Source organism: Bos taurus, chromosome 12 (assembly GCF_002263795.3).
Source record: "Bos taurus isolate L1 Dominette 01449 registration number 42190680 breed Hereford chromosome 12, ARS-UCD2.0, whole genome shotgun sequence".
Classification (NCBI taxonomy): domain Eukaryota; kingdom Metazoa; phylum Chordata; class Mammalia; order Artiodactyla; family Bovidae; genus Bos; species Bos taurus.
In genome coordinates this window covers 23,290,372-23,306,470 of record NC_037339.1, presented here as the reverse complement: position 1 = coordinate 23,306,470, position 16,099 = coordinate 23,290,372, and the positions used below count along the sequence as shown (strand labels likewise).

At 41.7% G+C, this 16,099-nt stretch overlaps 1 protein-coding gene across 1 annotated transcript in view; it reads left to right on the top strand.

Moving 5' to 3' along the window:
- FREM2 (FRAS1 related extracellular matrix 2) overlaps window positions 1-15,792 on the top strand; it is a 158,457-nt gene extending 142,665 nt beyond the window's left edge. The window contains exons 19-24 of the mRNA XM_002691799.6: window positions 821-948; window positions 1,043-1,177; window positions 2,455-2,581; window positions 5,413-5,600; window positions 5,814-5,960; window positions 8,124-15,792. Coding sequence (XP_002691845.2) covers window positions 821-948; window positions 1,043-1,177; window positions 2,455-2,581; window positions 5,413-5,600; window positions 5,814-5,960; window positions 8,124-8,636 — 1,238 coding nt within the window. The 3' untranslated portion in view covers window positions 8,637-15,792. The remainder of the gene's footprint in view (window positions 1-820; window positions 949-1,042; window positions 1,178-2,454; window positions 2,582-5,412; window positions 5,601-5,813; window positions 5,961-8,123) is intronic.
- The last annotated feature ends 307 nt before the right edge of the window (window positions 15,793-16,099 follow it).

The following is a 16,099-nucleotide window of genomic DNA, read 5'->3' as shown; positions in this document are numbered from 1 at the left end:
TTTCTAAAAATTCCATTTCATCAGAAATAACTTCTTATTCGACTTCACATTACTAAACTGGCTTGCACATTTTACTGGTGTGCCAACTCATGTCAGATTGGAAGGGGGAAATAGTTCACGTACTGTCTTCTGTGTCCTTCCTTTTTCTGGATCCAAGCTCTAAACAAAAAAGAGGTTAAGCCTGAAGACACAGGAAGAGAAAGATGGTTTGCTGTAATTTTGTGAGTCTGAGTTCCGAAATACAGAACCAAAAAGAATCATTTAGCTTTATTGCAGCTGACTGTTTTGCAAAATGAGGATTTCCTGGTCTTTTCAGTGTCCTTCTGCATGTCTACCTTTCTAATAAACTGAGTCTTTGTTTAGACACGATTGAGGCAATCTAATTAAAATTAGACTCCATTTATAAATTGGGTTTTCCCGGATCTGTCTACCCAGATGCGAGTAGACTGAGGTTCACTTCATAGCTTCAGTGCACAATGACTGCATTCATATCAGCCTTTATTGAACTGCTGTGCCTCCCTGGAAAGTAGCCTTGAACCATCTGAGCATTTCTGTACGATTATTTTTTGGCAGAATAATAGAGTGGAAAAAGCACCGCATTAGGAATGAGAAGGCACATATGCCAGCTGTGTGATCCGGAGAGAGTCACACAGTCACTCTTAGTCCATTTCTTTATCTGAGAAATGAGGATAATTATACCAACTTTGTAGGCTTATTATAAGAATACATGCAAATAAGGTATCATAAGGCACTTTGAACACTCTAAACTGTTATGATCCTTTTAACCACTAGACCATTATTGTTGTTGGCAATTTTCTAGCATCCTTCACAAGCTCAATGATCATGTCAGTCGATCATCCAGGTCTAACGTTTTCCCTGCGTCTCATAAGAAGTGAACCAACCTATAACCAGCCAGTCCAGCAGTGGAGCTTCGTATCTGACTTTGCAGTAAGTGACTAAGACTCTTCATTTGTCTTTGTTACTTCCTTTGATTGCGCCTCAGATTTTTAAGTGAAAAGCACAAACTCTCTGCTCCTTAAAGGTCCGTGACTACTCGGGGACCTACACAGTAAAACTGCTGCCATGCACCACCCCATCCCATCAGGAATTCCGCCTGCCTGTCACCTGCAACCCCAGAGAGCCTATCACTTTTGACCTTGACATCCGCTTCCAACAGGTGTGTCTCATAGAATGCTTTTTCCCGTGTGTACGTGTGTGTGTTAGTTGCTCAGTCATGTCTGACTCTGCGACCCCATGGACTGTAGCCTGCCAGGCTCCTCTGTCCATGGGATTCTCCAGGCAGGAATACTGGAGTGAATTGCCATTCCCTTCTCCAGAGGATCTTCCAGACCCAGGGATCAAACCCTGGTCTCCTTCATTGTGGGCAGATTCTTTACGGTTTGAGTTATAGGGAAGTCCCTTTTCCCATGTAGAAGCCCTTTGTTAAAGGCATAGTTTACTTTTATCAGTTAAAAAAAAAAAATTCTTACCCAGTGACTTCAATTCTTGCATGCTGAGAAAAAAGGAAGTCAGGCAGTAAGGGAGCAAGAGGGGAAAGAAAGAGGAAAGAATTGCCCTTTATTCCTTACTGGTTCAGTATATCAAATCCACAGTTTAAGAGTCTGTAAGGGTTACTGTTTCTTATGTGATCTGGTCTCCTCTGGAGTCTGCTACCTTGGAGATTTGAGTCTTTTCCCCAGAGTTCTGCACTTCTTTGTCTTGCTCTTGATCATTGAGGAGAATGAATATCCTGTCATTTACGCCGCCTCAAAGTACCAAATCGTCAATATGCATTAAAAGAAATATGAGAAAATCTTTTGCCCAAGAACTTACACTAAATGTTGGCCCTTCCACTGACCGAGATATTTATATATCCTTTATATATATATAAAGGGTATGTATACATATCCTTTATATATCCCAATTTGTATATCCTTTATATATATAAAGGATATGTATATACATCCTTTATATATCCCAATAAATCAGTGGAAATAAGCTCAAGCAATGCTAGTTAGTCCCATTTAAAAAATGATTTAACCCTGGAACTTCCCTGGTGGTCCAGTGGTTAAGGCTTCAGCTTCCAATGCAGGGGACGCAGGTTTGATCCCTGGTCAGGAAGCTAAGATCCCACATGCCTAGCAGCCAAAAAAACCAGAACATAAAAAACAGAGGCAATATTGTAACGAATTCAATGAAGACTTTAAAAATGACCCACATCAAAAAAGTGTTTTAAAAAATGGTTTAATGTTGACCATTTTGCCTTCTTAAGAAGGACAAAGCCAGTGTCATAATTCCTTAAGTCGGTTTGGTTGGACATGAACACTGATCACAGTGCAGAGTTTAGTGTTTTTTATGCCAGGGGACAGCGCATGTGTGTTTCTGCAAATAATGTGTTTGTGCACCACCAGAACCATCAACAACACATAAGAGGGCTTTTACACTTGGTTTTAGGTCAGTGACCCAGTGGCGGCTGAGTTTAGCTTGAACACCCAGATGTACCTCCTCTCCAAGAAGAGCCTCTGGCTGTCTGACGGATCCATGGGATTTGGGCAGGAGAGCGACGTTGCCTTTGCAGAAGGTATCACTTTACAAACGAGAGGCCTGCTCTGTCTGTTTGCCATTGTGTCTGTTGTCCTTTGCTTTATTGGGATTGTGATTGAGGGGGACAATTACAAATTATTTTATGGTTTTGAGAATGTAACTGGGTCTTTATCATTTTGGCAGGGATGGGGGAGGGGTCATTGAAACTGGATATGTATTTAATGTGCTTTGCGACTCCATAGACTATAGCCTTCCAGGCTTCTTTGTCCATGGGATTCTCCAGGCAAGAATACTGGAGTAGGTTGGCATTTCCTTCTCCATGGGATCTTCCTGACCCAAGGATCAAACCTACATCTCCTGCATTGGCAGGTGGATTCTTTACCACTGAGCCACCTAGGGATCCAGATATATGTTACAGGATGAATTTTGTTCTCAGAAAATCAACCTTTATTTCCCTTAGTGAAGTGAAAGTCTCTCAGTCATGTCTTACTCTTTGCAACCTCATGGACTATACAGTCTATGGAATTCTCCAGGCCAGAATACTGGAGTGGGTAGCCTTTTCCTTCCCCAGGGGATCTTCACAACCCAGGGATCGAACCCAGATCTCCCGCATTGCAGATGGATTCTTTACCACCTGAGCCACCAGGGAAGCCCACGAATATTGGAGTGGGTAGCCTATCATGTCTTCAGGGGATCTTCCCAACCCAAGAATCAAATCGGGGTCTCCTGCATTGCAGGCATATTCTTTACCAACTGAGATTTCCCTTAACTAAGCTGAATGCCAAAGAATTGATGCTTTTGAACTGTGGTGTTGGAGAAGACTCTTGAGAGTCCCTTGGACTGCAAGGAGATCCAACCAGTCCATTCTAAAGGAGATCAGTCCTGGGTGTTCTTTGGAAGGAATGCTGCTAAAGCTGAAACTCCAGTACTTTGGCCACCTCATGAGGAGTTGACTCATTGGAAAAGACTCTGATGCTGGGAGGGATTGGGGGCAAGAGGAGAAGGGGACGACAGAGGATGAGATGGCTGGGTGGCATCACTGACTCAATGGACGTGGGTTTGGGTGAACTCCGGGAGTTGGTGATGGACAGGGAGGCCTGGCATGCTGCAATTCATGGGGTCTCAAAGTGTCAGACATGACTGAGCGACTGAACTGAACTGAAGTGATTTTTGAAACAAGTCTGGAATTTTTTCCTTGGATGTTTTTTGTTTTGCAAGTTCAGTTCAGTTCAGTCGCTCAGTCGTGTCTGACTCTTTGCGACCCCATGAATTGCAGCACACCAGGCCTCCCTGTCCATCACCAACTCCCAGAGTTCACTCAAACTCACATCCATAGAGTCAGTGATGCCATCCAGCCATCTCATCCTCTGTCGTCCCCTTCTCCTTCTGCCCCCAATCCCTCCCAGCGTCAGAGTCTTTTCCAATGAGTCAACTCTTCACATGAGGTGGCCAAAGTACTGGAGTTTCAGCTTTAGAATCAGTCCTTCTAAAGAAATCCCAGGGCTGATCTCCTTCAGAATGGACTGGTTGGATCTCCTTGCAGTCCAAGGGACTCTCAAGAGTCTTCTCCAACACCACAGTTCAAAAGCATCAATTCCTCGGTGCTCAGCTTTCTTCACAGTCCAACTCTCACATCCATACATGACCACTAGAAAAACCATAGCTTTGACTAAACGGACCTTTGTTGGCAAAGTAATGTCTCTGCTTTTAAATATGCTATCTAGGTTGGTCATAACTTTCCTTCCAAGGAGTAAGAGTCTTTTAATTTCATGGCTGCAATCACCATCTGCAGTGATTTTGGAGCCCCCCCAAAAAAGTCTGACACTGTTTCCACTGTTTCCCCATCTATTTGCCATGAAGTGACGGGACTGGATGCCATGATCTTCATTTTCTGAATGTTGATCTTAAAGCCAACTTTTTCACTCTCCTCTTTCACTTTCATCAAGAGGCTTTTTAGTTCCTCTTCACTTTCTGCCATAAGGGTAGTATCATCTGCATATCTGAGGCTATTGGTATTTCTGCCAGCAATCTTGATTCCAGCTTGTGCTTCATCCAGCCCAGCGTTTCTCATGATGTACTCTGCATATAAGTTAAATAAGCAGGGTGACAATATACAGCCTTGACGTACTCCTTTTCCTATTTGGAACCAGTCTGTTGTTCCATGTCCAGTTCTAACTGTTGCTTCCTGACCTGCATGTAGGTTTCTCAAGAGGCAGGTCAGGTGGTCTGGTATGCCCATCTCTTTCAGAATTTTCCACAGTTTACTGTGTGTTGCACACACTCAATATTTCATACACCCAAGTACATGAGAATGTAGCTCATGGGTTAGGATTGTGTCTGTCTTGTTTAGTGATATATTCCCAGAACCTAGCAAAATGCCTAGTACACACAGTAGGTGTTCAGTAGTGGCCGTGAAATAGATGAGGAAATACCAGGGAGTTTCATTAAACCCTCCTTTAAAAGCAAACAAAGCTAATTTGGCTTTGTTTGGTGTTTTCATTTTTGTGTTATCCTATAATGATTTTCCTACATCTTGCCAACTAATAATGTATTGTGTAAACTGGGCTTAAACTACAACGGGATGTTATGAATGTTAAGTTATGAGCCATGCCTCGAGGTTATTCCCACTGGCATGTAAAGGTCAATAAATCTTCAGTACTTGTGGTCATCTGCCAAGTGGTCCTATCTGAGGCCTGGGAGTGGACGAGACCCTGAAGCTCATGCAGACAGTCCTTCAACATTTGATACCAGATTAGAAAGAGAAGGGAATATTATTGTTATTGTCATTATTGTCATAAACTGTTTGCTGCGTCACAGAGACACACCATATCCCTTAATAGAAAGGACATTGCCACATGTCTGTTGCAGGTGATATCATTTATGGTCGGGTCATGGTGGATCCAGTCCAGAATCTAGGTGATTCCTTTTACTGCAGCATTGAAAAGGTGTTTCTGTGCACCGGGGCTGACGGCTACGTTCCCAAGTACAATCCAACGAACGCAGAATACGGCTGCTTGGCTGATTCACCTTCACTCTTATATAGATTTAAAATTGTGGTAAGTGCTCTGACCCAAACAATGCACCAGATTAGACAGTCAAAGTTAATTGTTTCTGTCTTCTATTTTAAAACAAAAGCATCTTTTAAAAATGAAACCAAATGGTGATCTTTTACGGTAAAGGGTACTTGCACAAAACTAATAGGAAAACCTCCTGTGTTCGCAAACGTTGGCATTATCCACAGCAATCCTCGTTTTCCTTATTGCCTAAAGGACAAAGCTCAACCAGAGACACAAGCCACCAGCTTTGGAAATGTCCTGTTTAATGCCAAACTGGCAGTGGATGACCCTGAAGCTATCCTCTTAGTGAATCAGCCTGGATCTGATGGATTTAAAGTCGACTCAACACCACTCTTTCAGGTGAGCCAGAAACAAGGTTCCTTACAATAGCTGTGCAATCACATGCAAGCCACTTAACATTGGAATGCCTCAGACATTTCCCAGATAAGAGGCAGTAATTGCCGTATTGTGTAGAGTTCATGTGAACTTTGAGTAAGATAATGTATGTAAACCGCTCCGGACCGTCCTGAGTGCATCATGCTGCTGCTAAGTCACTTCAGTCGTGTCCAACTCTGTGCAACCCCATAGACGGCAGCCCACCAGGCTCCTCTGTCCCTGGGATTCTCCAGGCAAGAACACAGGAGTGGGTTGCCATTTCCTTCTCTAATGCATGAAAGTGAAAAGTGAAAGTGAAGTCGCTCAGTCGTGCCCAACTCTTAGCGACCCCATGGACTGCAGCCTACCAGGCTCCTCCGCCCATGGGATTTTCCAGGCAAGAGTACTAGAGTGAGGTGCCATTGCCTTCTCCGAGTGCATCATGAACATTCCATAAACGTTAGCTATTATTATGTTTATCAATATATTCATCATGTTTTATGTCTATATGTAATGAAGACCCTTATTCAGCCCAGAGTATAAATCTAAACCTGTTGGTTAGGAACTCTGGTGGTCTTCTTCAAAATCTCCTTTCATTTGACTTTTTATGACTGTCTTTATTAGAGTGATCTTAAATGAACAGCTGGACTCAGAAAAACTATTGTGCACAGCACAGAAATCTCCATTCTTCATAGACCAAAATAAGAAGAGCTAACCTAGAGACAGAAGGTAGAAAGATACCCAGGAGACCATAACATTGAGCAGACAAATGAGACAAATTCAGAGATGTGTTCATATTGTGAATCCTTGGGGTAGCACGTGCATCTTTCAGGATGTTTACTGAAAATTGACCAAATAGGATGGGCTGGAGAAATATATTACCCTTATTCCACTAAGGGTTTCTCTTGTGGCTCAGCTGGTAAAGAATTCACCTGCAATGCTAAAGACCTGGCTTCGGTCCATGGGTTAGGAAGATCCCCCGGAGAAGGGAAGGACTACCCACTCCAGTGTTCTGGCCTGGAGAATTGAATGAACTCTATAGTTCATGGGGTCGCAAAGAGTTGGACACGACTGAGCAACTCTCACTTCACTATTTTGCTAAAGAGGGAATTTAAGGAAGCATGTCTGTTATCCTGAATCTTTTCAAATAGGAAGTCAAAGTATGATTTTTTAAAAATATTTACTTGTTAATTTATGTATTTGACTGTGCCAGGTCTTAACTGTAGCAAGCAGGATCTTTAGTTCCAGCATGTGAACTCTGAGTTGCGGCATGCAGGATCTAGCTCCCGGACCAGGGACTCAACTCAGGCCCCTGCATTGGGAGCACATAAACTGAGCCACCAGGACCAGGACCACCAGGGAAATCCTGACTTTTTGTTTGTTTGTTTTTATTGTTAGCCCTCAAAGCATTTGACCTGAAGTCAAATCCTGAAGTCTTTGAAGAACCTTCTTTTCACAGACCCTGAAAAAAGCAGAAAAAGTTTTCTATGGCCTTATATGTAAATACACAGCAAGACACACTAGAAAAAGAGTTCTGAGCTTCAGAAAGTCTTACCTCTAGCCCTGCCTCTGATTCTAACTAGTTCAATGATATTGGGCAAGTCACTTAACTGCTATGGATTCTCATTTGCTCATTTTTAAACTTTTTTTAATTGTTAAATTTTTATATGTTTTTAAAGGTTACTGTCTCATTTACAGGTATTAATATTACAAGATATTGGCTCTATCTCCATGTCATACAGTACATCCTTATTGCCTATCTTGCATCCAATAGTTTTTTCATCTCCCACTTCCCAATCCTTATGTTGACCCTCCCCTCTGCTGGTAACCACTCATTTATTCTCTGTGTCTGTGTCATCCACTCATTTTTTAAGTGAATACGTTAGACTGTGTGGTCTGGAGTTCTCTGCAGCCCTGACAGATATTTACCTGCACATGTTCCCTTAAGAGTTGCACAGAGTATTTTACAGAGTGCTTTACACAAAGCCTTGCACAGACTACACATATAGCGATATTAAATATATTAATTCTGCAGACTAAATTAAATGATTATTCATGATCTCTGTTATGAATTTCTCTTGCAGAGAGTTGTGAATTTTTAGATTGCCCTAGGATTAAATTTTCTAATGAGTAGAATTGTGTTTCTAGGTTGCTCTGGGTCGAGAATGGTACGTACACACCATCTACACAGTAAGATCGAAAGACAGTGCCAACCGAGGCATTGGCAAACGCAGCGTGGAGTACCGGTACCACTCTTTGGTGGGTCAAGGGAAGCCCCAGGCAGCTACCAAGAGCCGGAAGAAGAGGGAGATCAGAAGCAGCCCTCCGCTGGCGTGGGAAATCGGGGCTGAGAACAATCGGGGAACGAACATCCAGCACGTCGCCCTGGACCGCAGCAGCAGGAAGCAGATCCTTCACGGGAGGGTTTCCCCTGACGGCGTCCTCCCCCGGGAGCTCAACAGTCCCAGCTCTGAGGTCAGCCTGCTCACGGTGGTGGGGGGCGTCGTGGTGGGACTCCTGGCCGTCATCCTCACTGCCGTCACGGTGAGGATGCACCAGGGCAGGAAGGGTGCCAGGAGGAAGGATGCACCCAAGGACCCCGGCAGCCGTGAGCCCATGATGCCCTCAGTGAGCCACCACAGCGACAGCTCGGAGGTTTGATGGCTGCAGGGGAAACCCAGCCTTTTCCTCCAGTGCCCAAGAAAAGACAATCAAAACCAACCCAGTGCTTCTGTCGACAGCAGAGAATTGGGGACTTCTGTGACAAAGCTGCTCAGAGGACCTGCCTGTACTAGTGAACATTGACTGGCATTCTGTCTACTCATTCAGGCATCAGAGGACACCTTCAGACCATAGACCACATCTTTCCTCTTGCCCAGAAGGCATCAAGTGCATATCCAGGTGTACACAGAGCCATGGTAGGCGGCGACGAATGTACTCACCTTAGGCATTTTCTCTACGCAGTGGAGATGAACCTGGTGCTCACAGACTCCTTCAGAAACTTAACAGGAGTCTCTTGTTGCTATGTTGGTGTGAATCTTGAAGGTGCAATTATCACACTGTTTATTCATTACATAACATTTTAGTACTCGAAAGGTTTTCATCAGTAGTCTTGAAGAATGATAAACACATTGTTTATGGTGACAAGTTTTCTAATAGGCGAAGACAGCATGGAATTATGACCAAGGGTAGCTCAACCCACAAATCACCTTTTTTTCCTACTTGAGAGGGAGTGGAAGGAAAGATAGAGGGCAAGTAGCTCAGCTACTTGCATTTGCTTTGTTCCTCATCTTCGTCGGATCCTGCTTGTTTCATTTGCTTATTTAATTTTAAATTAAACCAAAGAATATGTTGAGTCTGGAGAAGATGGTTGAAGAGAGACTGCTCTGTTTGGGTACATAGTAAGAAATAGTAGAGTTCTTGTGTAATAATATACCTTATTGGTGCTCATTTGTGGGACATGAGAAGGATGGTGACAGTTTGATGATGAAGAAATGCCATAGAGTTAGATCCCCATTTACAAGACAATGTTCTCGAAGAACTGAGCCTAGATGTTTGCAGTATTTAACCCATAAATGATAAGGAGAAATGTCATTATGATGGTGAAGGGAGAAAGTGGTATTTATTAATATAATATGTTTAACCAAAGTGCCTCTTACGTATACTTTATAGAATAAAAGAACATTTTGACAATGACACATGAGGTTAACCCTCACAATAGCATTACACAATGAGGTCCTAAATGTAAATTGTCCAGAAGGCATTTTATTAGCTTCCTAAGCAGCACCTGGTCCAAACAACGGGAATCCCTTCAACCGTCATTCCAGAGATGATCTTAGAGATGGCCAGCATCACTGATCATATTCTTCTTCTTCTTTTTTTGGCCATGCCACAAGGCATGCAAGATCTTACTTCCCCAACCAAGGATCGAACCTGTGCCCCCTGCAGTGGAAGCTCAGAGTTCTAACCACCGGACCACCAGGGAATCACCAATCATATTCTTCTTTGATCAAAGAAGAAAGCTTCAGCTCTCTGACATCTTCAGTTCTGTGAAATGAACTGCATTGCAGTCCATCTCAGTATCTAAAAATACTGTTTCCAGGGTTAAAAACCAAGGAACTTGAGTGAGCTTATTTGAAAAGCCTCCCATTGTCTTTCTGAGAAATATGGTTTCACCAAATAGCAGAATTTTCAGTTGATAAGGGAATATGTCAGTAGTTTAGTGACCAATCTTCCAAAAGTTAGTACATGTATTTCAAGCAGAAATAGGTCAGCAGGAAAAGAACCTGACCTAAAGACTCCCTCTCAAGTGCTGTCTGGGATTCCCTCTCATGCCTAGGTATAATCTGGCCAAGCTGGACATTCTGGTGGACTGGAGATTTTTAGAAGGTCAACGACTCAGTCAGTAAAGAAACCGCCTGCAATGCAGGAGATGCAGGTTCAATCCCTGGGTTGGGTAGATCCTCTGGAGCAGGGCATGGCAATCCACTTGCCTGGGAAATCCCGTGGACAGAGGAGGCTGGTGGGCTGCAGTCCGTGGGTGGCAAAGAGTCAGACACGGCTGACTAATACAGTCACAGCGGCCTCCTTGGGTCATTCAGGCACTTTCAAGCTGGTGTCTGTGAGCCCCAGTCATTTCACTTCACTGGAGAAAAGAAGTGACATTGGTGCTGGGAGAGAGGCCAGAAGTGGGGGCAGCCCTGAACTTGACATTCAAAGTCTTTTAAAGAATAGGGTAGACTGTAGTCTTCTTGCACTGGGGAATACATAAATGTCACCTACAACTCCAGTGTAGGTGGTCCACGGGAGGACTTCTATAGACAGAAAGTACTGTATGACCCAGGAGATCACTTATCAAATAAACATTAATACTTTCTTAATGATCACTTTCCCTTTTATTTTGCTTTCTGGTAGATGCTTAGCGACTTCTTTGGCTACCTCGTGACTTGCATAAGAATGGGCATTTCTTTAGCAACTTTAAATAGCGTGTGGACTTTTTTTACAACTTAGCATTGGATTCAGTTTTATGGAAACTTAGAGCAAGTACTCTCAATTGACTTTATATTATGTTTTATTAAGATGCTCTGAGCCTGATTGTCAAACAGCCTTGGGGGTTTCTATCACTGACTATGTTATCAGGCAAGTGTCATTACAAGAAGGCTATTGTAAACCTTTGGGCCAGGCTGGTTTTATACCAAATTTCTCTCTACAATGAGTTGTTCTGGTGAGATGACTGGATAAATTGGAGAGCTCACGTAATATAGAAAATGCCCTTTCTAGAAAAATCTCTTCCTCTCTGCCCATCTCCTTCTCTATTTCCCTTTCTCTTCTTCCTTCCCCATGGGGGTGGAGGGAAAAGAGCCTATGGGAAATAGGCAGGTATAGCTTTCTTAAGTATGAACTACTTGGACTTCTGCATCATTTGTTAATATATGTATACTTAATATGTGATTTAATAGATGTCTAATCATTAAAAACTCTTTAGTGGAAAAAAAAAGGCATCAGACATATGCTTTTCTGTACAGTAAGACAGACCCTTATAGAATAGTTTCAATATTCTAGTTTTAGAGAATCATTCTAGTAAAATAAATTCCCATATATACATAAAATAAATACCTAAAATAAATGCCCATAGAGGACAGGGTGTAAGCAGTAATCACTCCTTAGATCTCAGTAGCTTCTGACTCCAACAAAACAAGGTCTGTTGACATTGCATAGGAAACACAAAACTCAATATTAAGCATTAACTGCTCACCTGACATATGAACCATGAAACATTAAAATGCATAAGTGTGTTTTAACATATGGTTTTATTTATTTCAGTTCGTTCCCTCAGTTAATATTTACTGAATGTTCCTCTAGGATTAGCCCAAGCTACTGTTCGTACCCTGGGGCAGGTTACCATCAAATGTGGCTGTTTCTTTGGACTGAAGGGATCAAGATTTGCATTTGTCTCCCTCTTGGATGAAGAAGACACTAAGCCTATCTGTGAACTATAGTTTAACAACCTCTCTCCACAGGAGCAGAGGAGTCAGCTCCTCTCCATCTAAAGAACCCCACGTTATGGATCATTCTGAACACAGATCTAACACCAAATATTTCAAATAAGAAATTTGATGGAATCATCCTTTACACAACTGTGCAGAGAAAGCATGTTGCAGAGAGCTGGGTCGCTGAGTCGAGGCCCACTCTTTGTGACCCCATGGACTGTAGCCCGCCAGGCTCCTCCATCCATGGAATTTCCCAGGCCAGAATACTGGAGTGGGTTGCCATTTCCTTCTCCAGGGGATCTTCCTGACCCAGAGCCTGAACCCCCCATCTCCTGCATTGGCAGGCAAATTCTTTACCACTGAGGCACCAGGGAAGCCCCAGTAATGTGGGAGGCCCGGCGTATTTTTTCTTCTTCATGGAAGATAGGCCTACTTTATTCCAAGGATGTGGTGTAACAGCTAAGCTCTTCTGGTTCTTTAACATCAACCGCATGTCCTAAAGTCGCACGCTGTGATTCACACAAGCATCACGATTTGCGAATGATATGAAGAAAGGCCACTAGTAATCCGCTGCCATTCTATTGCAGAGTGTTTGTGACAAGAGGATTGACTCTGGGCTCAATGCCAAGGGATTCAGTTCTGGAAGCAACAAAGAGCCTCTTTATCAAGTTATCTTACCTCTTATTATTTTCCAAGTTACCAACTCCAAAGTGTTAGTCATTCAGTCATGTCCAACCCTTTGCAACCCCATGGACTGTATCCTGCCTGGTGTCCATGGAATTCTCCAGACAAGAATACTGGAGTGGATTGCCACTTCCTTCTCCAGGGGATCTTCCCAATCCAGGGATCGAACCGGTGTCTCCTGTGTCTCTTGCATTGCAGGCAGATTTTTAACCATCTGAGCCACCAGCCTACTCACCAACTCCAAAGTCAATTTTCAAAATGAAAACAGAACTGAGTAAAAACCACAGAGAGCCCTTCCTCAGACAAATTGGTGCTAGGGGTTAAAATAGCCCCAGCCTGAGAAATGTTAGGGTAACAATAACAGTGAAATGGAATGACATCTAGATTTTAAGAGTTGGGAATTTGATTTCAGCTACTGCTTTGAAAATATCTATTTAGGATTAACTTAGAAATCAATGTTATACTTTAATAGGAAAAAGAAAAGAAATATTTTTAAAGATGCAAATAATTTACAAATTAGAATTTACATAATTATACTAATTTGAAAGCCAGAATATTATGGATCTTTGAAACTTTCATTTTTTTTCTAGCCATGATAGCAATAATAAAAGGATGGAAACAGGTGTCTTCACTGACCATATGGCAAATTAATAGAACACACATGCTCAACAGCCCAACTTGTCAAGGCTTTAAAAAGTATAATTTGGCCAGAAACTATAAATACTACTCTTAACACACACACGGAGGCTCACATGCATTAAAAAAAAAAAAAAAAAACACACTTCTAGGAAATAATGACCCGAAAACCATAGTTTTAACTGGAATTGCCCATTATGAAGATTTTCAAGGTCAACACAATGCTCATTTGTAAAAACAGACCATAGTGGGAGTTTCTTTGATACTAATTCAAAGGTTAATGTGTTTCCTTAAGAGATCGTTTCCCTAGAACTGATTCAAGTAATATTAATACATAGTTGGACTGTGAAGAAAGTGCCGAAGAATTGATGCTTTTGAACTGTGGTGTTGGAGAAGACTCTTGAGAGTCCCTTGGACTGCAAGGAGATCCAAGCAGTCCACTCTGAAGGAGATCAGCCCTGGGATTTCTTTGGAAGGAATGGTGCTAAAGCTGAAACTCCAGTACTTTGGCCACCTCATGCGAAGAGTTGACTCATTGGAAAAGACTCTGATGCTGGGAGGGATTGGGGGCAGGAGGAGAAGGGGACGACAGAGGATGAGATGGCTGGATGGCATCACCGACTCGATGGACATGAGTCTGAATGAACTCCAGGAGTTGGTGATGGACAGGGAGGCCTGGCGTGCTGCGATTCATGGGATCGCAGAGTCGGACACGACTGAGCGACTGAACTGAACTGAACTGAATGACATAGGTTTCTAGTTTCTTCTTAGAAACTATCCATATGTTCAAGGTAACCGTGTTTAATTCTCTCTGTTTCCATATCCTTCGATATTAAGAACATAGTACTTTGAGATTTTGGTAGTTATTTTGATAAGAGATTCTAAAACAGAAATGCATGATATTTTCCTACAGTTTTTACTAAAAAGATTACAAAGAAACCTTTAAAATAGGGAAAGAAAGCTGATTCTTTTAGAACTAAAGTTGATAAACAATACAGACTAATGTGAGACTTTGTTTTCATGGAAGAAAAATGAGAATGTTGAACTTACAAACTTTTAAACAAGAAAGGTGTTTTTTTTCCCTTTCCTGTCTTTCAAGTGCATTTGCTTTCTGTTCCTTAATATTTGTTTATATTGTTTTCAATATTGTGTTTTGCTAAAGAACAAATTCGACATCAAAAACTACTGCTCTAGCAACAACATCTACTTTCACTTTGTTTTCTTTCCGTTTTCCCTCCTTTATGTCCTTGTTTCTCTTGTGGGCTTGTTTTTTACCCTCTCTGAGATCTGTCATTTTTTCAGTAGTGCTTCCCTTTTAGTTTTGAAACCGTTACTGTTTTCACTAAATCGTTAGTGTTCTCAGTCATCTGAAAGCTGGCAAGTGAGCACAGGGCTTGTATAGTGTCCCTTCTTTAGAAAACGTTAAGGCTTTTGGATGAAGGAGGAGAAAAGAACTTCCTGCAAAAGATCAAAGGCATCATATTGAATAATGTGATGACAATCTGTGTCTTGATTTTTCTCTCAGTGGAGATTCAACATTGACATTTAAAATGTAAAAAACATCCCTTTAAGAATTTAATTGAGCAAGAATAAAAGGTCAGAGATCACAAGATGAGGTTGTTTTGGATGATGGAATACCTTGGAATGAAATGAATGGCCAGAAACTTTGTTAAAATGTTAACACTGTTGAAGTATTTAAAATTACAGTCATCAAATGCACAAAACTCCTTTACTGCTGCCCAGATGTGGCTTCCACTGAGTACATGATTGTTTAGACACTCTCAGTGAATTTCTGCTACAGACATTTATTTTTTCTGATGTTTGAGTGATCCTGTAACAGGAAATCTCAGTACTGTAGCTAAAAAGAAGAAGAAAGAAAAGAGAAACGTAAACTTTAAAAACTAATATTAAAAACAAAGACCATTATAATAAAAATCACTTAAAATATGAGAAGATAATTATTAGTAAGACTAAAAGAAAATTTCTGTAAGGGCCCACATTAAGCACATTACAAAAAGAATACAAAGCAGAGTCTTTGTCTGTGGCTTTAGGAATTCAAGCTTTTGGCAAGATATTTTTTAAGTCCATTTGTCTATACAAAAAACTTTATCCTGGACAAAGAATTGTGTGCTTTATAATCATTTTAAGTGCCTGCTTGTGTATCAAGTGCCCTCCAAAACACTCGACAAATTTATATTTATCTAGCCCCCGAGTGACATAACGGTGTGTAATTGAATTATTTGAGAACTTAATAGCCTTTGTGATTTTTCCCATGGGAATTCTTCACACAGAATCTAGGTTTATTTTTTCTATTTACTAAGGCACTGCATATTTGCTGGATATTGAAGTTTATCCCTGGGAATTCAATTATGCAAACAATTTGGAGTTATTCAGTCTTAAGTCCATGTCTAAATGAATTCTTGCTCCCCTTGTGTTTTATAACTGCACCTGTTTTCCTTTACAACATATCACATGTTGAATATAAATAAAACCCGTATAAACATAAAGTGTTCAAACGGCTAAGTTATTGGGGTGTATTCTATACCTTTTAGCCACACAAAAATCACGGGATCCCTGTAAGTCGGCAATGACTGGCAGTTGTTTTCCATTCTGATTCTACAGCCTTGAGCATCTGTAGGTTTTCACCCTGGGACCTACAGGTCTGTCTACCCCATGACTTCCTTAATGCTGGTGGTGAAATACTGCTGCTCCTCAGGGTCTTAGCACCTGCCTACCCATTGTAACAGGTGCAGACACGGCCAGAGAGCTGCCAGGGCAATGGATATTTAGAGACAACAACATACTTAAGTGACT